Source organism: Hemiscyllium ocellatum, chromosome 1 (genome assembly GCF_020745735.1).
Source record: "Hemiscyllium ocellatum isolate sHemOce1 chromosome 1, sHemOce1.pat.X.cur, whole genome shotgun sequence".
NCBI classification, from domain to species: domain Eukaryota; kingdom Metazoa; phylum Chordata; class Chondrichthyes; order Orectolobiformes; family Hemiscylliidae; genus Hemiscyllium; species Hemiscyllium ocellatum.
In genome coordinates this window covers 135,807,056-135,832,345 of record NC_083401.1, presented here as the reverse complement: position 1 = coordinate 135,832,345, position 25,290 = coordinate 135,807,056, and the positions used below count along the sequence as shown (strand labels likewise).

The following is a 25,290-nucleotide window of genomic DNA, read 5'->3' as shown; positions in this document are numbered from 1 at the left end:
GTCCCATGTTCTTCAGAATTTTTGTATGTTGCAGTTCTAATTGGTAACCTCACTGGAACTGCTTATTGCCTAACTTTGCTACAGAATCTGGGAAGAAAACATTTATCACTGACTTATTTGGGGTAAGTTTGATCTACACGATCAGATTGTTTGGATGCAAATGAGAAGTGCAAATGTTCACGGTTGTAAATTCTGAACCCAACATACCTGTTTTAACTGAGGCAAATAAGTGGGTGAGCCTACTCTGTATGCTTCCATTATTTTCTACAGACCTTTTACTTTTCAGTCAATTTGAGCATATTTACTGGGACTTGGGGAACCGGTGTGTGAAATGGAGGCAAGAAGGGCTTGATAATGCACAACTTCTGGGTGCAGACGATTGGGAGAGGTTGAGTAAGTTGTGCTTTTACTCATTCAAGTTGAGAAGATTGAGACACCATCTTATAATAATAGGTAATAACTGATCATGTTATGAGGGATTTTCACAAGATATATGCTGAGAGGCTGTTTCCTTTTGTGGGAGAGTTTAGGACCAGAAAGCATAATCTCAGAGTCAGGGGTCACCAATTTAAGACAAAGGTGAGGATTTTTTTGCTGAGGGTCATGAATCTATGGAATTCTTTATCAAAGAGGGCGGTCGAGGCTGGGTCATTATGTACATTCAAAACTGAAATAGACAGATTTTTAATTGGTAAGGGAATCGATAATTATGGGGATAAGGTAGAAAACTTGAGTTGAGGATTATCGTATCAGCCATGATCTCATTAAATAGTGGAGCACATGCAGTGGACCAAATGACCTATTTCTGATCTTCCATCTTATGGTCTTAACAAAGTTTCAAATAGTATTCTAAGTGGAACCGAACAACAACCAGGAACCATTTAGAAAATTCACTGCAGCAGCACACCAAGGTTTCTTCATTAGCGTCTTCCAAAACTGTGACCTCCACCACTGAGTGGCAGCACCACACAATCCTGGCTTGGACCCGTTAGTTTTTTCACATTACTGGGACAAAGTCCCAGAATTTCCTTTCTGACAGCTTTGTAGTTGGGGGATGGTGGCAGAGCAGTATTGTCACTGGGTTAGTAAACCTAAGACCTGGGCTATTGCCTTTGGGACGTTGGTTCAAATGTCACCATAGTCGTTGGTAGAATTTAAGTGCAACTAATTTTAAAAAATGAATGAATTAAATAAAAACTGAAATTGAAACTATGGTGCCATTGAAACTATCATCGATCATTACAAAAACTCATCTGGTTCGCTGATGCTTGTTTTTAAAGAAGGAAATCAGCCATCCTTATTTACATGTGACTCCAGACTCCCCGTGGTTTGATTGCCTCTTCAATGTCTTCTGAAACAGCCATGAATGCAAATCCATTCAAGGGAAGTTCAACAAATGCTGATCTTGGCAGTGATGCCTAGATTCATGAAAAAATAAATAAGTTGTGTGCCTACATCAGAGAGGCTACATTTGTTCTAAATGGCAGGCCATCACCACTTCCTTCAGATCAATTCAGGATGAATGACAAATGTTTGCCTTGCCAGCAACATTCATCTAATATTAAAGAAGAAAAAATATTGTACCTGCACAATGTTTGCAAGCATGGTAGCAAAAATCCAGATATCTCTGTGGAGATGGTTTTAAATGTTAGAATGAAACAATTTTATTCACAAGAGGTTTCCACTCTCTCTGTGCTGGTGTTTTTAATAATAATGTTGTTGAAGCTGATTATGAAACATGTCACCCATGATGTTTCTTGATGCCAATTCTGCAGCACAAGTTTTCATTGTGTAGCACTGTCTGTTCCAGATTACTAGGTAGTAGTCTTGTGTCACATGTTACCTTGAAGACCTTCAATAACTTCAGTTTTTCAACCCAAGGTTGAAGTTTCAACCAGAAGTGGGCATAGGTTCAAGGTGAGAAGGTGGAAGTTTTGCACACACAGAGTGGTAGGTGCTGAGAATTCACTGCCAGAAAAGGAGGTGGACGCAGGCGCATTGACATTTAAGAGGCATCAAGATGGTTTACATGATTAAGAAGGGAATATAGGGATACTGACTGAATAAGGCCAGAAGGTTTGTTTTTTCAGTTTAGTTAGAGCATGATGACTAGCACAGGCATGGGACACCGAAGGCCCAGTTCCTCTGCTGTACTTTCCTTTTGTTCTTGGTTTTATTAAGAGCTAATTTTCACAGCATGCAAATATTTACATTGGATTTTTAAAGAATCATCTATAATACATTTCTGTAGCACTGCAGCTTTAGTTAGAAGAATGTTCATGAGATACGAGTCAGCTCATGCTAATTTCTGACTGATTCTGTTTTCCTTTACAAAATCCAACTCTCTAAGTGATGCCCCTAATTTTGTGATCAGTGATGAAGAAATTGTTCTTGCCATTTATCTTTTGGAGAGGCTCGCTCAAATCTGCGTTTAAACTAGCATTTTGCTGCTCCTAAGGGATTTCAGGCAGAATAGTAGTCATTCACCCAATTGAACTGAGGAATCCTCATTGAGCCTTGTGTCTAAACCAGGAAGTATGAGCTGAGTTTTGGCTGAGGAGAAAGTCCTGAGGAAATGCTCACACATCAGAAAGCCAGTCTGATCTTGTCTATACGGACTCAGAATTAGATTGCAAAGAGGAAGGGTTGGCTAAATTGTTTTGAGAGTTGATGCTTTGGTTTGTTTCAGGCCTTGTTCAGTGACTTTTATGGATTTATGCAGATAATCTAAAGCCTTTGTTGGATGATCTTTGTCCATTCCTCTGAAGACTGCAACTGTTTGATTTGCATTTGAAATGCTGCCAGTCATTGCAGGCAGGGCTCATGTTTGCAGAACAGTTAGAGAGAGAAAGAGCCTACAAGTTCTTCTCTTGCTGTTACCCACTGAGTTAATATCCTGCTGATCTGTTCTAGAAAAGCGGTTTCTTCATTTCTAAATACGTGCAGGCTTAGCTTGCCATGGGCATCTTCACACTCGAGCTGGTTACTAAATATGATCACCAAAAACTGGGAACCCTTGTTATGGGCCGAGGTATTCTTTGTCAACCTGTTCAAACATGTTATGAAACACACCTAGAACATGTGGCACTTGAATCTGGCTCAAAGACAGGGACACTGCTACGTTTTTACAGGTCTGTATTTTTTAAATCAACCTGTACAGAGATGTTGTTAGACAACCCTAGAGCAGATGGGTCTTGGTCCAGAGGCAGGGACACTACCAGGCCACCACAACACCCCATTGTTGCAAGTCTATTTTTAATGTATTAATTGTTTACTTAAGTGAGTTGTCTGAATGGTCCAGACAGAGTCTAATCCCTTCTCAGCGGGGGTCCATCGTCCGAAGTGATGACTTTAACTGATTGGAAAACCCTCTGTGGCATTGTGGTAGCATTCCTATCCCTTGACTGAGAGGCCCCGGTTCAAGTCCTACCCGCTTCAGAGGTGTGTAATAACATTGCTGAGCAGGTTGATTAGAGAAATGGGTTAATAAAAAAAAGGCGATCCATCAGCACTTGCCTGAATGAATAGATATCTATGACTAGTTCAGGGAATGGGCCATTCACACTCATTTAAGCTGGTTATTCCATTACTCCACTGTCAGTCTGTCTCCTTTTTGATAGCTTTGTCATTTTCAAGGTGAAGTCCAGTAAATGTCCAGCCTTGTGAAAAACTGCTATTTAGATGTCTTAGTACTATGGACAGTCTTTTTAAAAAGAAAAGATTTCTTGCGGCTTCAATCCACTCAATAAATCAAGAAATTATTGATTTAAAATAAAGCATGTTTTAACAAGCTGATCTCCATCATTTGCCTTTTTCGATGTCAGCGCTGAAATGGGAACTCATTCTCAATGATTCTTATTTAGTAATGGGAGAGTTTTGATGAAACAGCATTGTCCTAATTGTGTAAAAATAGTTAAAGCATAAAACAATGGATAGTCATTATTATTTTGTCCTCTTTAAGCCTGTAGCCATCCATGCCGGGCCTGTGTTGGCCCCAAGCAGTCAGACTGCACTAATTGCCTCAAACCAGAAGAAGTTATTCAAATTCAAGAGGATAGCCATGAAGTAGCGCATGGAGAATGTGTGGCTGATTGCAAATCCCATTTCTACATGAACAGTGCAAAAGTATGCACAGGTAAGTTGCTGTCATTTCATTCAATTGGAATTTAGGGGCATATTGAGCTTTAATGTAATCATACTTAATAGTCCAGTTTTGAAATATTTGTGCTGTTTTCAAAATTTGAAAGATGTTATGATTAAAAAGGTTAAGATTCTTGAAGTTTCAATGCTTGTAAGTAGCCTTTTGATGCGGAGAGATGTCCAGTTGTACTTAACACAAGAACACAGCTTCCAACTGTGGTCACCTCTCAAACAGCTATCAACCCCTCAAAAGTTAAATTGCACAATATTCATTCAGGGACATGATAAACCCTTAGTCACACATTTAATTTTCTTAATAGTAGCTTTGACGTAATCTAATATGTTCCAATCATGTGTCAGTTTCATGGTTGTGTTAATTTTGATGAAAGGAAACAAATGGCAGCTGTTGAAAGCTGGTTTCTTTAAGTCTTTGCAAGATCACCCTGTATATACACAAAAACATATTGTCTAGCATAATTCTACATACAAGTCTAGCAAGATCCTGTGATGACCAATTCTTCCCCCCAACTCTCTCTCTCCCCCCCCCCCGCCCCCCCTTTAAAAGTGAGATTTTTTTTTGTACTGATGATTAATGCCGACAGAACATTAGAACCATTTTTTCTGAACACTCCACAGAACCTGAAATACAAATCCTAAATATCAGGTTTGAACTTAATGCTTTTCTTGGCATGGTGCGTTTCTTTTTGTTTCATTATTCTGATGATGGGAACAATAAAAAACGATGTCTCGAAATTCCTTCTTCAATTTGTTGAATCACCTCTGGCAAGAACTTCAATGAGCTATGTCACTTTAGTCTAGAACTGTTTCCATTGGCCTTTCAATTTGTTGTTTCATATTCCATCTTAAAATTTTCCTTTTATGCCTCGTCTCCTAATATTGCTTTGCACTCCTCCTGCAAAGCATCTTGGGACAGTTTACTGTATTTAACGTTATGAATATAGATATAACTTGGCATCTGCATTTCTTATGTTTCTGAATTTCATCTTAAGAATGTTGCCTTTTTATATGTGACCTGAATCAGATCCATTAATAGAAAATGACTTGTATGTAATTAAAAAATGACACTTAAGATTGGAGATCCCTTGAAGGTGCTATGAGCTTGAGGGGAAAAAGAAACACTATTTATTGCTTACTTTGTTTTACATGGAGCGAGCTCTCTGAAATGGAGCTTTAGATCAATTCCCAAATCCATTTGAGGTGATGTTTCTCTCTAAAGCCAATGGAGTTCTCGTGAGATGCATGTATACAATCCAATTTATGTTACTTAAGGTCCTTTGGAAATAAAATGGACACCCAAATTGTTTCTCAGTATGGCTGGCATAAGCAAGCTGAATCTAGGTTATTTGCTGCGAGATGCCATATGTAATTTTTTTTGTGAGCAGTAGGGAGTACTTTAAATAAAAATGTGTTTTCCTCAGGCATCCTCCTTCATAGTATAGTAATGCTGTTTGCAAACTAATTTTCAGTTTCACCTAGCTGAATTGCATGTCACAGGTCTTGCCTTTACTGTACTATCATTGAAGTTATGCCTATCTAAATGATTTGAGGTACTCATTCTCAGCTTCTAATTATTTAAAGCAGATTAGATTCTGCAAACTACAAAAAAAAAGTGACTGCATGACTGAACCAACAGTGATTTTGCTGAGGGTTACTGTTCCATGTGTTCATAATTGGAGCATCTTTCTATGTTTTGCCAGAACAGAAATTGATCATATTTTTGTGAGGAGGAGCTGGAAGAAAAATTAAATCTGTCAAAGTACTAACAATCTGTAGTGAACATTTAGTTCAACTAATGTTGGAATAAACCCTCCGAATACTCATAGAGTCATAGACATGTACAGCATGGAAACAGACCCTTCGGCCCAACCTGTCCATGCTGACCAGATATCCCAACCTAATCTAGTCCCACCTGCCAGCACCCGGCCCATATCCCTCCAAACCCTTCCTATTCATATACCTATCCAGATGCCTCTTAAACATTGCGATTGTACTAGCCTCCACCACTTCCTGGGGCAACTGATTCCATACATGTACTACCTTGTGTGTGTGAAAAAGTTGCCCCTTAGGTCTCTTTTATATTTTTCCCCTCTCACCCTAAACCTATGCCCTCTAGTTCTGGACTCCCCCACCCCAGGGAAAAGACTTTGACTATTTATCCTATCCATGCCCCTCATAATTTTGTAAACCTCTATAAGGTCACCCCTCAGCCTCCGACACTCCAAGGAAAACAGCCCCAGCCTGTTCAGCCTCTCCCTATAGCTCAAATCCTCCAACCCTGGCAACATCCTTTTAAATGTTTTCTGAACCCTTTTCAACGTTCACAACATCTTTCAGATAGGAAGGAGACCAGAATTGCACGCAATATTCCAACAGTCCTGTACAGCCGCAACATGACCTTCCAATTCCTATACTCAGTAATCTGACTGATAAATGAAAACATACCAAACGCCTTCTTCACTATTCTATCTACCTGCGACTCCACTTTCAAGGAGCTATGAACCTGCACTCCAAGGTCTCTTTGTTCAGCAGCACTCCATAGGACCTTACCATTAAATGTATAAGTCCTGCTAAGATTTGTTTTCCCAAAATGCAGCACCTTGCATTTATCTGAATTAAACTCCATTTGCCACTTCTCAGCCTATTGGCCCATTTGATCAAGCTGCTGTTGTAATCTGAAGTAACCTTCTTCGCTATCCACTACACCTTCAATTTTGGTGTCATCTGCAAACTTACTAACTGTACCTCTTATGCTTGCATCCAAATCATTTATGTAAATGACAAAAAGTAGTGGACTTTCCAGCACCGATCATTGTGGCACTCCACTGGTCACAGGCCTCCAGTCTAAAAAGCAACCCTCCACCACCACCCTGTGTCTTCGACCTTTGAGCCAGTTCTGTATCCAAATGACTCCCTGTATTCCATGAGATATGGCTTGCTAATTAGTCTCCCATGGGGAACCTTGTCGAATACCTTATTGAAGTCCATATGGATTACATGTACTGATCTGCCCTCATCAATCCTCATGTTACTTCTTCAGAAAACTCAATCAGGTTTGTGAGAGATGCTTTTCCACACACAAAGCCATGTTGACTATCCCTAATCAGTCCTTGCCTTTCCAAATACATGTACATCCTGTCCCTCAGGATTCACTCCAACAACTTGCCCACCACCAACGTAAGGCTCACTGGTCTATAGTTCCCTGACTTGTCCTTACCACCCTTCTTAAACAGTGGCACCACGTTAGCCACCTCACTTGTGATTATCGATGATTCAAATATCTCAGCAAGAGGCCCAGCAATCACTTCCCTAGCTTCCCACAGAGTTCTAGGGCACACCTGATCAGGTCCTCTGCAGTCATTTCAATGTAAAATATGATTGAAAAAATCTGACATCCATCACTAGACCATAGGAGGTTGAGTAGTGAACCAGTTGAAGTTTATAAAATTATGAGGGGCATCAATAAGGTAAATAAAGGTTTGCTCCCTATTGTGGGGGAGTTCAAAACTAAAGGGCATATTTTTAAGATGGGAGGAGAAATATTTAAAAAGGACACAGAGGACAACTTTTTTATACAGTGTGGTTAGTTTTTGGAATGAACTGCCGAAGGGAAGTGGTGGGTGCACTGTGATGTCTCATTTTCTGAAGGTCTGCTGCTTTAACTGGGAAGTTATGGACAATCCCTGCAAGTAAAGGGCCATGATAGAGAATGTACTGTTGCTGAGAACTGCTGGTCATTTGGAGATTATTTCCTCATCTTTGTACCACCTGTAAAATGGGGACTGCTGGCAGTAAATGCACTTGGCAATGATTCATGCTCACCAAGGAAGATGGGCTATAGGTAAGTGATGATCATAAAGGCATGAAGGTTGAGAGTCAGTAGCAAGGGTAGTTGTGGGGCTGTCACTACGCTTCCTTCATAACCCTTGTAGGGTCCTATAATCAGACTTTAAGTGACTTGAGTCCAGGACTCCCTCACCTCCCCTGGAAACTTGCAAGCAACTCAGTAGGATAAGCTCTCCCAGTATTATGCATGGCACGTACCCTGAAGAACTGAAGATTCTCAATTGACTGTGGGTCTGGAAGGCTGACCATGAGGCTGTTCACTTTGTGACAAACATATTTTTAAGGTAAGAGGAGCAAGATTTAAGAGATCTGAGGGGCAACGTTTTCACACACAGGGTGGTTTAAATGTGGAATGAACTGCCAGAGGAATTGGTAGTTGCAGGTACAGTTACAATATTTAATAGACATCTGGAAAGGTGTATGAATAGGAAAGGTTTAGAAAGATGTGGGCCAAACGCAGGCAAGTCGGACTAGTTTAGTTTGGGGAAACTTGGTTGGCATGGACTAGTTGGACCGAAGTTGCACTGTTTCTGTGCTGTATGATTCTATGACTCTATGTGCTGGGAGAAATTTAGGGGATCAGTTATTCATGATGTCCTATCTATTATAATCTTGATGAATTAATATGGAATAACACATCCATAATTTGGGACTCAGCTCTGGAAAGTTTGCCGTTAGTGTCTAACAGTGATGACACAACGCATTCCATGACATGAAACTTTTTGTTTTCACAATGTTCTGTAGAGTGTGAACATGAGAAATATATGATTGTCAAATCTTGTACATATTGACTGAATTATTTATGCAAGATAATGGTTCTGACAGGCAGCCTCCAGACAGCTTCAGCGCAGGTGGATAAGAAGTCGATAGGCCATCCATTGGACTTCGCGCACTCCCTGCCCACAAGCCAGCTGATGGGAATCGTAAAATCCAGCAGTAGATTGCAAATCACAATTCTAGCGCACATCCAAAATGGGTGTATGCACATTAGTCAGCCCTGTTTGACTACAGCATGTAGAAGTCATGGTTTATATATGATCAGAAGTGGAAACATTTAGTTTTTCTACAAATTAGCTATCAATGGAGATGTTCATTTTCTAATTAAAACATTGGTAAATTGTTCAGAACATCAGTAATATAAATATCATGAATAAAGTAGAATTATTTTTTATTTCAGTCCAAAGATAATAACTTAATTGTGACAACAAAAGAAGTGGAGTACTGGATATTAATCTTTTGTGTCTGATCTCTGTTATTTTGCACACAGAGTGTCATGCCACCTGCACAAGCTGCACAGGGAGCAGTCCTCAGAACTGCACAGCCTGTTCTCCACCAAGAGCCCTGTATGAAAACAAATGTCTGCATACATGTCCTGAGGGGTTCTACCGTCATGACGATGCCTGTTACTGTATGTCTGCTGCTTTTGCATTGCTACTGTTTGAATGCTTCATTTTCTACTCTCACGTATTACTTGTGTATTTTACAGCCATGTAAAATTTAGGATAGAGTAAAGATAGAATACTGGTTGCAAAGATGTCAACTGGAGATGGCGTAGGATGCCAGATGAGTGGGTGGGAGAGTGCCAGCGAAGTGGTGTGCCAACTATGAGAGGTTTAGGGTGTCAGTACTGGCTGCTGGATGAGTAGAAATTACGGTGCCAGATATCCTGAGGGCAAGGTGTTAACTTGTTAGGACATACAGTTCTAGATTGTTATGGACCAGTCCAAACACACCTGAAATATGTCAAGGAGAAAGCTGAGACCCTAGCTTGCTATTTTCTTTAAAGGCAAGTGTAAAGTGCTGTGTTTAAGATCTGATTTATTGATCCAGCACTAGATCTTAGGCAAAGCAACTTTATTCTTATAACACAGTTAAGATACAAGCAAAAAAAGAATTGGCATACCTCATAAAACAATATATTATTGAACTACTAATCATCAATTGTTTAAGTATAGCAGCCTCCCATAAACCTAGCTTTGGCAAAACAAATTCACTACAACAGATTTTCTTCACAAGCCATCTCCCTTCCATTCCAGGAGCAAGAAACAATTTGGCAGCAGAGAGAGAGCTGTATCTATAAGCTTCAACAGCCAGCTCCAAACTCCCAAATGAAAGCAAAACTAAAATCCTTCGTCTGTGTTAGCCTGACATTTTTTTTTGTCTAATTTAATAAAAACAGTCAGTGAACTCAAAGTTGTTTGTCCACTGCTTCTGAAGCAGACATTCTTGTACCACTGTGGCAACATCTCTGTGCAAGAGAAACAACACAGAACAAATCTCTCTTAAAGGCACAGGACCCTCACAAGGTGGGGAGACTGCCAAGTGGGAAGGGGTTCTAGTACAATGTGTGAAAGTAAGTGCTGCAGTTCTTTATGGTAGGTCAGAATGAGTGGGAGAAACAAGGTTGGTGGGGGTGAGAAAAGAGTGGATGACGGGTCAGGGCAATGTGTCTGGGGCAGAGGTTTTGTCATGTTTACCCGGGGGCTGCGCAACTTGAAGAGATCAGGTTCAAACTGGTGCTGGGGGTGGTGGAGAGATGTGATGTGGGTGTTGGGATACAGTATAAATAAAAGGGCCTAATCCTTATGGAGTACAAGAATAGAGAGATTTGGGTATATATGTGCATAAGTCACAGAAGGTGGCAGGGCAGGTAGAACAAGCAGTTGATAAAGCATAGTGTCCTAGGCTTTATTAATAGAGGTACAGAATGCTGAGCTCATACGACCTTTGGTTCAAACTCATTTGGAGCATATATGATGATAGACTTTTGGAAACATGCAAGCACGTTAAAAATAATGCAAAAAGGGTTTATGAGAATGATTCAATGGATTAGAAACTTCAATGATGAAGGTAGATTGGAGAAACTGGGATTGTTCCCCTTGGAGAGGAGAACACTAAAAGGATATCTTATAGAAGTTTTCAAAGTCATGAGGGCTAGACAGAATATTTAGCGAGAAACTGTTACCTTTCATAAGATGAGGAAGAAGAAGAGGACACAAACAGAATGCAATAGAGAGAAGTGTTTTGCAAAAAAGCTGCTTGGAAGTATGGTGGTGACAAGATTAATTGTGACATTCAAGGGTGGGGGGGAGGGGTAAGGTGATTACTTAAATAGAAACAACATTCAGGATTCTGGGTAAAGGGCCGGAGAATGGGAGTCATAATGCACATTTGGAGGATAAGATGCAGATATAATGGACGATATAGCATCCTTCTGCATTGCAATGATTCTGTGACCAAATGAATGTGCAAGTGTTTTGAAATGGATGTCAGTGTAGTAGAAACAGACCCTGCTAACACTCTTGACTGCGCATTTATTTATTTGGTGGGTATGTATCAAAAATACTAGTTTTTCAAAATGTGTGTTTGTCAATTTATTAATTCATGAACAAAAGTTAGCAATTTTTAAAAGAAATCTTTCGTTAACCAATGCATAAGCTAGTCATCATAGTTTTGAATAACTGAGGAAGGAAGGCTAATAAATGTAGCCTTTCAGATCTAAAGTATACATTTCTGTTTTACAAATTTGAGTGTTCTTGCATACGTGTAAGGATTAAATTATGGCAGAAGTTAAATATGTGCCAAGGCTTTCAAAATTAACAAAGTTTATGTAGCACATTGAACATACTAAAACTCAAGAAAACATTTGATAATTCAGCTTTTTTTAAGCTTTTCACTAACAGCCTCTGCAGTCCTCTGTTTTATCTTTAATTTTCTCCATGTTTCTAGCATGCCATCCTTCCTGCAAGCAGTGTGATGGCCCCTCAGACTCCGATTGTTTGACATGTCATCCTCATGTTACGTTGCTCAATGGATACTGCAGAACTAGCTGCAGAGAGGGGCAATACCTGAATCAAGTTGGGTACTGTGTTGGTAAGTATATACTTTAGCAGCCATGACTTTGAGAGCGTTCATTCAAAGTGAAATGAAACAGAAGCCCATTGTGACTGCTTTCAGTGTCCCCACCAGAATCTAATTCCAAAAAAAGTATGAAGCTGTATTTAGCCTTTCCAGTAAGATTAGGCAAAGCATTCATTTCCCAAAATGCTTTTAGGACCAGGATTGGAATCCTCTGGGATCAGAATGGATCTCTTCAGCTGTCAGGAGAAGGACAGCAAACCTTTGATGTCAATGTGCGAATTCTTTCTGTGACTCTCAGTCTCTCTCTGCCTGTCTGTCTTGGTTTCTTGCTCACTCTCACTCTCTCTCTCTCTCTCTCTCTCTCTCTCTCATGCATTTTCCCAAGATCACTGAGGCAGCTCAGGAGTAGGCTGCAAGATCTCAAACATAAAACTTGTTCCCAGTGGATGAGAAGTAGCTCATTAAGAATACAGCTGCCTGTATCTTCTTTGTTGTACCATCTAATGCCATATTGTCATGATTTGTACACTTAAACTAGGTACATAACAACCCCATTGGATCACAGTTGATTGTTTTCTGTAATGAAACTAGAGTTTAATGGTTTAAAAACAAATTAATTACTGTCAACTGTTCTAGACTGATATTACATCCAATATCAATTTCTTTTTATTTCTACTTCAGATTGCCAACCTCAGTGTCAACACTGTACAACTGATCTTAAAGATACAGGTAGTGTCTGCCTCTACTGTAAGAATCCCAGTGAGATGCTGCTTGGAGACACTTGTATTTCTCAGTGTCCCGTAGGGTACTTCATGAGCAGAGGCACTTGCAAAAGTAAGCAATAGGGGAAAAAAAGTATTTTGAAATGGACTCCCATTTGTTTTCTTTAAATTCTTATCTTGATTAATATAAAAATGCTGAGATCTTCTTGTCTTTACTTTTTCCAGGATGTCATTCTTCATGTAAATCTTGCAGTACTGCAGGAGCTTATGGCTGCACTGCCTGTGCAGCTAATCTAGTTCTGGCTGAAACTGGCCAGTGTGTTACTTCCTGTCCCCCAGCTTTCTATAGCGACAACCAACAGATCTGTCGGGGTATGTATCCTTCAACTGCAACCATTGTATGTTGCAACATGTGCTGACTGTTCAGAGTCAGACAACTGGCATAAACCTAACTTCACAGTATTCTTAAAATACTACAGTCACCAGAAATGCATATCGAAAATTTGACTCAGGATTTTTGCTGGAGTATTAGTTGGAAAAATTACTTACCGTATGCGACTGCTGATCTTGGGTAATGTTTTAAATAAAGCAGGCACTTTTGCTGCATAACGTAAAAGAAAACTATATTATGATAATGTACTAAGTGCAAGTTTTATTTTTGAATTTATAGTTTCATAACTAAATCACTGTTTCAAGTAAATTTTACAAGTTATAGACAACAATTTCTGCTGAATTCTTTCCTTCCATCGACATTCCTTTTTTCCCTCCACTTTCCAGACGTTGCTAGTTTATGTTAGTGAACAAATTCTTCAGCATTAACAGCCTCCAGTGCAGCTGTAAAATAGTATTTTTTTTGTTTGAATGCATTGAAAGCACCATAGCCAAGTTTTCACCTGACTTTAATACTTAAGGGCTTATTTGTTGATCTTTATTCCCAGGGAACATGTGTTTTCCCAGCTGTACAGGTCACTGTGATTAGCACTGCTGCCTCACAGTGCCAGGGACCCAGGTTCAATTCCCACCTTGTGCAGCTGTCTGTGTGGAGTTTGCACATTCTCCCCATGTCTGCGGGGTTATCCTCTGGGTGCTCCGGTTTCCTCCCACAATCCAGAAGATTTGCAGGTTAGGTGCATTGGCCATGCTAAATTGCCCATAGTGTTCGGTACATTAGTCAGGGGCAAATGTAGGGGAATGGATCTGGGTGGGTTGCTCTTCGGAGGGTCGGTGTGGACTTGTTGGGCCGAAGGGCCTGTTTCCATACTGGTGGGAATCTAATCTAATCTAAAAGAGACTGAGAACTATTTTGCAGAGTCTGCATTCCATTTTATGTCGAGCCAAGAGTACTGGATGTGCAGAGCTGTGCTTGAGCAAGAGTAGGCATAGGCTATTTAACCAATGGAAATTTTTCAAAAGGAGACAGTTGGGGGTTTTCATCACTATTTCCTAAAAAAATTACTCAGTTGGCACCTCATAGCACTGTGGCATGCCCCAGACTTTCACCGGCTAGAGAGTCTTCCGAAGATTGGAGTCTGACAAAAGAAGGACTAGTTGGTGATTAGTTTTAATCTTCAGAGCTTTACACTGAATGTTTAGAGGTATTCAGATTCTTCTTGCTGCTATACCTGGAGACCTGTCAATTACATTTTCTGTCTCTTCTGTAACTCTGAGTCTGAGGTGCCCACAAAACAGTGTTCATCTGGAACAGGAAATTTTAACAGCCAAGTGACAAATGAAAGCTTTTAATCAACTAACAATTTCAGGCTTTTTTTTCGAGCTGATTCATTTTCACGTAAGATGGGTTCTGTAATGTTATAATCAGTTTGTTTCTTTGAGGGGTGAGAAAATATTTCAATAAATTGCCTGTTTTTGTTTCCTAGCCTGCAATAGCCAGTGTTTGACCTGTGAGTCTAATTCAGCTTGTTCATCCTGTAAAGACCCCACTAAAGTTTTGCTTTTTGGAGAATGTCAGTACGAGGTCTGCGCCCAGCAGTACTACATCGATTACTTGACAGGAACTTGCCGAGGTAGGACAAGCCATTATTATACTTTCTCTCTCAGTTTGTAGTTTATTCTTTCTCATAAGTTTGGCTTATTTTGACAGTTTAAAAAGACTTATTCATTGTAACATGCTGGTGGTGCATTTATGGATGATATGAGGAGGCACTTAATTTGAGAATGTCTGTTCAGATGCAAAACAAAAAGGTAGCTTGACTACCTTCATCTACTTCTAATGGTGTATGCCCTGGCTGTAAAGATGCAAGCATGGGTGCGTCATGCAACTGTCAGAAGAATGCAGAAAATGGGTGCATTGAGGCACCACAATGAGTCATTTACAATGATTTGGTGCAGAAGTTTGGGTTCCTGGTAGCGTCTGCAGCAAGGAGGTGAGCCCAGCGCCATGGAGGTGAGTTTGGTTCCCCACAGTATCTGCATCCAGCGCAGACTCCTGGAGGTGGCGGCAAAGGCAGGTTTGGACCCTGTACGAGACCTGGCGGCATTGGTAATGGCTGCATTGGTGAGATCCAGTGAGGACACATGGTGGCAGCAGCGTCGGAGGAGGTGAGATGGCGCCGAAGAGTGGCGACTCTTGTTCTGGTGACACAGTGACGCTGGTTGCTCTGGGCCTGGAGAAGGGCTGTAAAGTTGAAATTTTTTATTTTATTTTCTTCCTTTATATTCTATCTTTTCGTTTATTTTCTGCATTTTAAGATGGCAGGGGAGAGTAGTGACACTGTACAAGTTTTCATTGTATTTTGTAACAAAATACATGTGACAATAAATAAATCAAACCAAATGTCGGTTTTTACGATATGTACGTGACATATCTTTAAGAACTGCCAACCGAATCTGATCAGGAGCAGAAGGAACTCTCCACACGTGATCTAAAAAGGATTCACAAAGGGAGTTTGTGATGAGGCTTATTTTTGTTTTCTGCTAGGTAGAGCAGGCCAGAATTCTACATTCAGTGTAATTGGAGGTGGTTCAGAATGATTTTGGATTCACACTCAAGTGGTGCTGGAATGGAGTCAACAAGGGGGGGAAGCGAGCCAGTAGAAAGTGTGCTTTGGTGATGGGAACTGTAGTGGCAGTGAATGAATGAAGAATCGAATGAATGAATGATTTATGGTCACATATGTCTTAAAAATACAGTGGAAAATGTTTTGTCTCCACAATCCACCACCATTTGAGTTATAATAAGAATAAAAAGAAACTACCTAAATAAGAGTTCATTTTCTGTTGAAATTGGGGTCTCGAGCAAGGCTTCAGGGCTTCTGTAAGGTATCTGGAAGGTGCTCCCATCCTCAAAGAGACCCACTCCAGGGATAGCAATGACAATGCCGATGCCCCAGGAGACCTGCTATCACTGCTGCCTTGCCAACATCACCAGGAGATTCCGGGTACTGCCACCACCTTCCGGTGTCCCAGTCCATACCACTGATGCTGCAGCCATTGCCCCACTCAACATTTTTCCGGCCTTAAAGATGAAGAAGGAAGGAAGATAACAAAATTTGAAAAATGAAAAGTACTTGGAGAAAACGGCTTGGAGAAGATTGGCACTGATGAGTCCAAATGCTACCTACCATGCTGTTGCTATCTTGAAAACTTGTCTCAGGCTACAGCATGACGAAGAGCTCATGACAGGCAGTAGAGAGGGGAATCTGTGTGCAGAGGGAAAAAAAGAAGAAGAGGGAAAGAGGGGTTCCATTTCATGGGCATTGGCGTCAGCTTTGAAACAGGAGGGATCTGTACTGATGGGGCAGTCTCCAACTGAACCAGTCAGGATCCAGTGTTCCAGCGAAAAGGATAAATAGGGTGGTCACTTGGAATGTAGAACAGTGCAGCACATTACAGCCTTCAGCCCTCGATGTTGTGCTGGCCTTTTATCCTACTGTAAGACCAGACTAACCTACATACCCTTCCATGTGCCTATCCAGGAGTCTCTTAAATGTCCCTAATGTACCTGACTCTACTACCACTGCTGGTAGTGCATTCCACACGCCCACCACGCTCTGCATAGAGAACCTATCTCTGACATCTCCCTTAAACCTTCCTCCAATCACTTTAAAATTGTGCTCCCCTTGTGATATACATTTTCACCCTGGGAAAAAGGCTCTGGCTATCCATTCCATCCATGTTTCTCATTATCTTGTGCACCTCTATTAAGTCACCTCTCATCCTTCGCTACAATGAGAAAAGCCCTAGCTCCCTCAACCTTTCTTCATAAGACATGCCCTTTAATCCAGACAGAATCCTGGTAAATTACCTCTGCACCCTCTCTCCCAAGCTTCCACATCTTTCCTGTAATGAGATGACCAGAACTGAACACAATATTCCAGGTGTGGTCTAACCAGGGCTCTATAAAGCTGCAGCATAACCTCGCGGCTCTTAAACACAATCTTCCTGTTAATGAAAGCCAATGCATCATATGCCTTCATAACAACTCTATCAACTTGGTTGGCAACTTTGAGAGATCTATGGATATGGACCCCAAGATCCCTCTGTTCCCTTACACTGCCAAGAATCCTGCCTTTAACCCTGTGTTCTGTGTTCAAATTTGACCTTCAATGTGAATGACTTCGCACTTTTCCAAGTTGAACTCCATCTGCCACTTATCAGCTTGGTTCTGCATATTTACAATGTTCCTTTGCAACCTACAACAGCCTTCCACACTATCCACAACTCCATCAACCTTCATTTAATCAGCAAACTTACCAACTCACCCTTCCACTTCTTCAACCAAGTCACTTATAAAAATCACAAAGAACAGAGGTCCAAGAACTGATCCCTGCCAAACACCGCTGGTCACCAAGCTCTAAGCTGAATGCTTTCCATCTACGACCACCCTCTGTCTTCTATGGGCGAGCCAATTCTGTATCCAGACAGGCAGATTTCCCTGTATCCTATCCCTCCTTACTTTCTGAATGAGCCTACTATGCGGACCCTTATCAGTCACTTGCTAAATTCCATGTTCACCATATCCACTGATCTACCTTCATCAATGTGTTTATCACATTCTCAAAGAATTTAATAAGGTTTGTGAGGCATGACCTGCCCCTCACAAAGCCATGCTGACTATCTCTATTCAAACTATGACTTTCCAAGTAATCATAAATCATATCTCTTTGAAACCTCTCCAATGCCCACCACAGACATAAGGCTGACTGGTTTGTAATTCCCAGGAATATCTCTATTCCTTTTTTTGAATAAGGGAATAACATTTGCCATTACTCCAGTGGGCAGTGAGGCTGCAAAGGTCATCGCTAAAGGCACAATAATCTCTTTCCTCACTTCCTGTAGGGTGTATAGGGTATATCCCATCTGGCCCAAGGGATTTATTTATCCTTACATTTTTCAAAATTTTCAGCACATCCTCCTTCTTAATATCAACCTGTTCGAGCACATCCACGTCTGTTTTACGCTTTCCTCAAATATCACTGATAGATGTAGTCTACAGGCCACCAAATAATAACGTCACATTGGGGTGGGCAATTAGCAAAGAAACAACTAATGTCTGTAAAATTGGTATGGTAATTATCATGGGGGATTTTAACCTTCATGTTGATTGGTCAAACCAGCTCAGTCAGGGTAGCCTTGAGGAGTTCATTGAGTGTACCACAATAGTTTTCTTGAACAGTATGTTGTGGAACCGATGAGGGAGCAAGCTATCTGAGATCTGGTCCCGTGTAATGAGACAGGAATAATTAGTGACCTCCTAGTTAGGGATCCTCTTGGAAGGAACAAACACAATATGGTTGAATTTAGAATACAAATAGCGAATGTGAAGGTAAATTCCAAAACCAGGGTCCTGTGCTTAAACAAGAGAAACTACAATAAAATGAGGGATGAGTTGGCTAAAGTAGACTGGAAACAAAGATTTTATGGTGAGACACTTGATGAGCAGTGCAGGACTTTTAAAGCAATTTTTCCAAAGTGCTCAGCAAAAGTATATTCTAGTGAAAAGGAAGGATTATAAGTAAAGGGTTAATTTGCCATGGGTCTAAGAAATAAGTGAAGGTTATCAAATTGAAAGAGAATGCACACGAAGTGGCCAAGCTAAGCAGGAAACTAGAAGATTGGGAAAGCTTTGAAGGTCAACAGAAAGCCACAAAAAGAGCTATAAAGAAAAGTAAGGTAGAACATAAGAAAAAACTAGCACAGAACATAAAGACAGATAGCAAAAGATTCTTTTACTATGTAAAATGGAAAAGAGTGGCTAAAGTAAACATTGATCCTTTAGAGGATGAGAAAGGGCATGATCGAGGGATATGATGAAATGGCCATTCACAGTGGAGGACACTAATAACATGTCAGTAATTGACAGAGACAAAGGTAGATGAGGACTTGGAAACAATTATTATCATAGAAGAGGTAATGTTGGGCAAGGTAATGGGGCTAAGGATAAACAAGTCTCCTGGTCCTGATGGTGGGAGAAATAGCAAGTGCACTTGTGGTAATTTTACATAACTTGCTGGACTTTGGGGCAGTCCCAGCAGATTGGAAAACAGCAAATGTGACATCACTGTTAAAAAAAAGTGGTAGACAAAAGATGGGGAATTATAGACCAGTTAACTTAACTTCTATTGTGGGGAAGATGCTTCTATTATCAAGGAAGAAATAGCAAGGCATTTAGGTAGAAATTGTCTTATTGGGCAGACACAACATGGGTTTATGAAGGGCAGGTCATGCTTTACTAATCTTTTGGAATTCTATGAAGACATTACGAGCATGATAGATAACGAGGACCTAGTAGATATGATGTACTAAGATTTCCAAATGGCCTTCAACAAGGTGACGCACAAGAGGCTGTTGCATAAGATAAAGATGCATGGCATTCCGGGTCAAGTATTAGCATGGATAGAGGATTGGTTGACTAACAGGAAGCAAAGAGTGGGGATAAATGAGTGCTATTCTGGTTGGCAGTCACTAACTAGTGATTTGCCTCAGGGATCAGTGTTGGGACTGCAATTATTCACAAGTTGCACAGATGATTTGATGGGGACCACGTGTAGTGTGTCAAAGTTTGCAGATGACACGAAAATGAGTGGCAGAGTAAAGTGTGCAGAGGACTGTGGAACTTGGGAGAGGAATATAGATACTTTAAATGAGTGGGCAAAAGTCTGGCAGATGGAAAGCTATGTTAATAAATGCGAAGTCACCCATTTTGGTAGAAATAACAGTAAAAAGGACTATTACTTGAATGATAAAAGGTTGCACCATGCTGCTATGCAGAGGGACCTGGGTATCCTTGTACATGAATCACAGAAGGTTGGTCTGCAGATACAAGTAATTAGGAAGGCAAATGGAAGTTTGTCCTTCATTGCCAAAGGGATTAAGTTTAAAAGCAGTGAGGTTATGTTACAGCTGTATAGGGTGCTGCTGAGGTCACACCTGCATGTAGCTTTGGTCTCCTTACTTGAGAAAGGATGTACTGGCACTAGAGGGGGTGCAGAGGAGGTTTACCAGGTTGATTCTGGAGTTGAGAGGGTTGGTTTATGAAGAGACACTGAGTAGACTGGGATTATATTCATTGGAATTTCGGAGAAATTCTTATAGAAATATATAAAATTATGAAAGCAAATAGAAAAGATAGACATAGAGAGGATGTTTCCACTGGCAGGCAAAGTTAGGACAAGAGCGCATAGCCTCAAAATTTGGGGAAGCAGATTTAGGACTGACTGAGAAGGAACTTCTTCATCCAGGGATTGGAAATCTATGAAATTCGCAGCCCAGTGAAATAGTTCATAGAATCATGGAATCCCTGCAATGTGGAAACAGGCCCTTTGGCCCAACCAGTCTACACTGACCCTCTGAAGAGTAACCCACCCAGACTCATTCTCCTACCTTATTACCCCGACTAAGGCACCTAATCTATACATCCCTGAACATTAGGGGTAATTTAGCATGGCCAATTCACCTGACCTGCACATCTTTGGATTGTGGGAGGAAACCGGAGCATGCAGAGGAAACCCACGCAGACACGGGGAGAATGTGCAAACTTCAGACAGTCACCCAAGGATGGAATCAAATCCAGGTCCCTGGTGCTGTGAGGCAGCAGTGCTAATCACTGAGCCACTGTGCCCACCTTGATGCTATTTTAGTAAATGTTTTTAAAACTAAGAAGGTTTTTTTGAACACTAAAGGAATAAAGGGTGATGTTGTGAGGGCGGATAAGTGGAACTGAGGCCAAGAAAAGATCAGCCATGATCTTATTAAATGGCAGAGCAGGCTCAAGGGGCCTGCTCCTAGTTGTTAAGTTCTGAGTTCTTAAGATGTATGAAGAGGACAAGAGGCATCAAGGATCACTGCACATGAATACAGACTGCTTTAGTACCTCGGAAGTGATAAAAGGCATTGAACATAGTGTACTCATCAGCACACATCCCAACTTGTGACCTTCTGATACAGGGAAGAGCAGCGGGATTTATGAAGAGAGAAAGGATAGGAACAAACTGCTGCTCTGAATCTTCTCTGTGACTCCTGATGTAATAACCCCTGTCACTCATCTCCCCTCAACCCACTTGATCCCAGATTCAACCCTCCACCTCGGCACCACCCTCCTGAACTTCTCCAACCTGTCCATCTTCCTTCCCACCTCTCCGCTCCAGCCTCCACTCTGACCTATCACCATCACCTCTCACCTGTATCCACCTCTTGCCTTCCAAGCTACCTTACACCCAACCCCACCCATCTCCCATTTATATCTGTCCCCTTGGCCCACCTACAACATTACTGATGAAGAGCTTATGCCTGAAACATCGACTCTCCAGCTCCTTGGATGCTGTCTGAACTGCTGTCACCACACTTTTTGGCTCTTACCTCTGTCGCTGTCAACTATATAATGCAGATAGCTATCTCCTTTAATGGCTCAGGAAAATGCAGGCAGACCTATCCACTGTCACTTCTTTGCTAAGGGCTACTGCTATTGCAAATTTGTCCTGCAAGGGCAGAAGAAGAATGGCAGTGAGGGTGATGCAATCTGTTTGGATGATATGCTTACAATAACCAAATAGCTGGAGGTATGTGGGAACTGCAAGAACATTCCTGATGTAGCGCTATTGCCTGAAACATCGACTCTCCTGCACCTCGGATGCTGCCTGACCGGCTGTGCTTTTTCAGCACCACACTCTTCGACTCTGATCTTCAGCATCTGCAGTACTCACTTTCTTCTCCAATCAGTTAAGTGAATGTGAAAGAGACTTTTTGAATGTTAGGCTGATGTGTGATTGATTGAGATGTAGTTCATTGAAGAGGATGAAAGGTTGGTGATTTAATAAACAGGAGTTGGGATTTGAAGATGCATTCACTTACTTTGTGTATAGATGTGAGATCATGAAACATTTTCTGATACTGCATGTAGGTTCTCAGATCACAATTATGAACTGACATTTGTGGCCATATGCTGCAATTCCCTTCACTGTGTGTACTTTGAGGACCCTCTAGCCTCTTGTGGAAACATCATCCATTGCTCTTGCTTTCCGCATCCTACCCTACATCAAAGAAACTGGAAACTGTCTCTCCAATCTGCTGTTCCATTTCATTGTGCTGAGAAGGTTCCAGTAGCTGAGTTCAGCTTCTCAGTAAGTGGTTACCTTTCTGAAAAAAAAGCTTTCCTTTATGTTTTGTAAGCTGCACCTATTGAAAGTCCCTTCTTGGGCATGTAACCAGTTATCAACACAATTTGAACTGCATTTCAAGCTGCAGTAATGTCAATCAGCAGGTCACAGATAGTTTGCATGCTTCCTGCCTCATTGGAATGAGGTGTGGCACAGTAACTAGAAGATTAGATTGTTTGATTGGTTGATAAATTAGTCTTAGTATTGGCTCTGTCAGTAAATGGAATGCTATTAATGAGAACATTCACATCAGAATAATCCTTGCATCTGAAATATTATTGCTACTGTACTTTGCACAGTATTAGATTGATATTATTTTGCTCCACTCTGTCATTATTGATATTTCAGATGACTGAACATATGGTAGTATTAATTAATTATTTAGTTACATTTTTATCTCCAGTGTCTTTGTTATCGATCATTTCCTTTTATTTCTTTATATCTTTACAAATCTAATGTCAGTTACTCAGAACAAAACTCATAGTGGAAATTACTGAATAAGAATACTGCATCAAGGTGAACTGACCTGCATTACAGCATAGGTTGTCTCCAGACATTTCTATGTGCATTTTCAAAATTTCCATTGTATGTGACACTGTGATCTTCACCCATGCCAATTTATCCATCTTAGATTGGGCACCTGAACCGGTTTGACTAATGATTCTTTGTAAAGCAAATTCTTTTGCTTTGCTTCTGATAGCATCTTCACTTATTCTACCAGCTTTACCAATTGCTCACTGTAAGCCTAATTGCATAGCTCATTTTAAATCTTACATGCCTTTATCAAAACCCCCTTTGGTGTCAAATCCAATTGATTGTGATACTGAAAACCCCCTCTCCTAATGTCCAAAACTTACTGCCAGAATCACCATTTATTGAGATCAGTTTGATGGTAAAGTTGGAAGCATTCTCACATTATCCAAATTTCTCCATAGTTTCTCCAATTGGACTTCTAATTTTGGAAGACCATGGAAATACTGAGAAAACGTGTGAGTAGCATTTGCACCAAGTCTGCAAGATTTCCACACTGCCCCTATCCTATGTCAAATAGGAGACACTTTGTAAAATTTGCTTGTGATTTATTTTTAAACAGTTTTTACCTCTTCATTATTTCACCATGAGTGACAGTGGGTTAACTGAAACTTCTCATTTTGATTCCATGAACAGCAATTAAACTGGGAACTTGTATAGTCTGTTTGGCTGTATATCACATGACAGTCCATTTATCTACTGAAACATTTGAGTGAATATGTGATGACCTGTTTCAGAGCAGAGTTCAGGTTGCTATATTGTGTTGTATATCTGAATTGTCAGAGTAGCTGTATTTCATGGCCTTCACATCTGAACTGCATGCCAGCACTATAGACTTTTGAATGATAACTTCAGCAGTCAGTCTGGGTGTATGTGCAAGCAGAATAATAAATTTGTACAAGGTATGCTGGTTGTGGAGCTATCTTTGACAACTATATAGCCCAATTATATTGCACAAGCTTTGAAAGAAATGTTGCTTCAGTATTGATCTTGTACTCTGGAAATTAATAATTACATATTGCGCCAAATGAGCATCATTAGAAGTATTTCTTCTCTAATTTTGATTTCTTGTTTACATTAATTGGCTTGTGAGGTTACTCCTGTGTCAAAGCTGAGTCGAGTGAGCGGGTTAGCTAGCAGCCAGTAAATATATCTTCCCTTGATGATCAGTGGTGTTTTCTGTGATCTCATTATGGTTGGTACCTTCTCTTTTGATAGGCTTATTATCCTTCAGTGACAATTGAACATTTTATTCTTTTTCTTCTTCCATTAAGTATTTTTTGTGAATTTGTCATCTTTAAATAAATTAACAACTCCCCTTTTTTTTGATAGAGTGTGACTGGAGCTGCAATGCTTGTAAGGGGCCCCTCAAAACCGACTGCCTGCAGTGTATGGATGGTCATGTATTGCAAGAGGGCTCCTGTGTAGAACAATGCACAGCTGGCTTCTACAAAGCAGGAGAAGAATGTATCCGTAAGTTCATTACAGTTTCTACACCAAATTATATGCCAATGTAAGAAAGGCCAGGAGCAGAAAGTAACGTTCTTTCTCCTTTTGGAATTCAGTTGCCAGTAAGTGGATAGTGAGTGTTATCATCCAGTTGAGATTGGCAGAAATGCCTGAGGCCAAATGGAACTGGGGAATGGGGTTATGTTTATTGAGGGATTAATGGATGACAACTTGACTAGGTGTATAGATGGGAACAAACAATCATTAAGGTGCGAGTCTAACTAGAAAAGCATGTGCCTGGAGTCAGTGTCTAACCAAAACTTAGCCTTTAGTGTTTAACAGTGTGGAAAGGAAACCCTCCTCCTGAGATTTTCCAAGGCTGGGAGAAAGGCAGTGCTAAAATTCAAATAGCGAATCACAATGAAGCGCACAGCCTAGTTACCAAATTTTCCTGAAGAAGGGCTTATGCCCGAAACGTCGAGTCTCCTGTTCCTTGGATGCTGCCTGACCTGCTGCGCTTTTCCAGTAACACATTTTCAGCAAACAAATTTAAACTGCCAGCTTATCTCATGGTACTAATTTAGAGGCATCCCACTGTGGTTCCACCTCAATTAAAATCAGAAATAGGCAGATTGGAGAAAGGACTCATATTTTTAGTGCCTTAAATTTCCACCCAATCCAAATCACCACGTAATTAGGTTAAAATATTGCTTTTCCCTCCTCCTGACCCTCTTCCACCACCCAACCCATCCATGTAACATAAATTTTGGAGTACAGGTACGACATTCAGTTTCTCAAGCCTGCTTCAACATTCCGTATGATAAACTGTGTTGTGTTTTTGAATTCCACATTCTCATCTACCCCAATAACTTTTGATTCCCTTGCCTAACAAGAATTGACTTACCTCCTCCTCAAAAATGCACAAAAACACTGCTTCCACCATCTTCTGAGGCAGAGAACTCCAAAGTCTTACAAGAGAAAAAGATATTCCTCATCTCTGAGTTGGGGACCCTAATATTTAACAGTGCCCCGAATTCTGGACACACCTCTTTGTCAAGACGATTCAGGATTTTATACTATTTAATCAGGTCATTCTTCAAAACTACAGT

At 40.7% G+C, this 25,290-nt stretch overlaps 1 protein-coding gene across 2 annotated transcripts in view; it reads left to right on the top strand.

Moving 5' to 3' along the window:
- The window catches only part of fras1 (Fraser extracellular matrix complex subunit 1), a 439,192-nt gene that overhangs the window by 226,658 nt on the left and 187,244 nt on the right, over window positions 1-25,290 (top strand). For both annotated transcript variants that reach the window (XM_060826343.1, XM_060826334.1), the window contains exons 18-24: window positions 3,962-4,135; window positions 9,272-9,412; window positions 11,734-11,877; window positions 12,547-12,699; window positions 12,813-12,959; window positions 14,465-14,611; window positions 24,065-24,205. In XM_060826343.1, coding sequence (XP_060682326.1) covers window positions 3,962-4,135; window positions 9,272-9,412; window positions 11,734-11,877; window positions 12,547-12,699; window positions 12,813-12,959; window positions 14,465-14,611; window positions 24,065-24,205 — 1,047 coding nt within the window. The remainder of the gene's footprint in view (window positions 1-3,961; window positions 4,136-9,271; window positions 9,413-11,733; window positions 11,878-12,546; window positions 12,700-12,812; window positions 12,960-14,464; window positions 14,612-24,064; window positions 24,206-25,290) is intronic.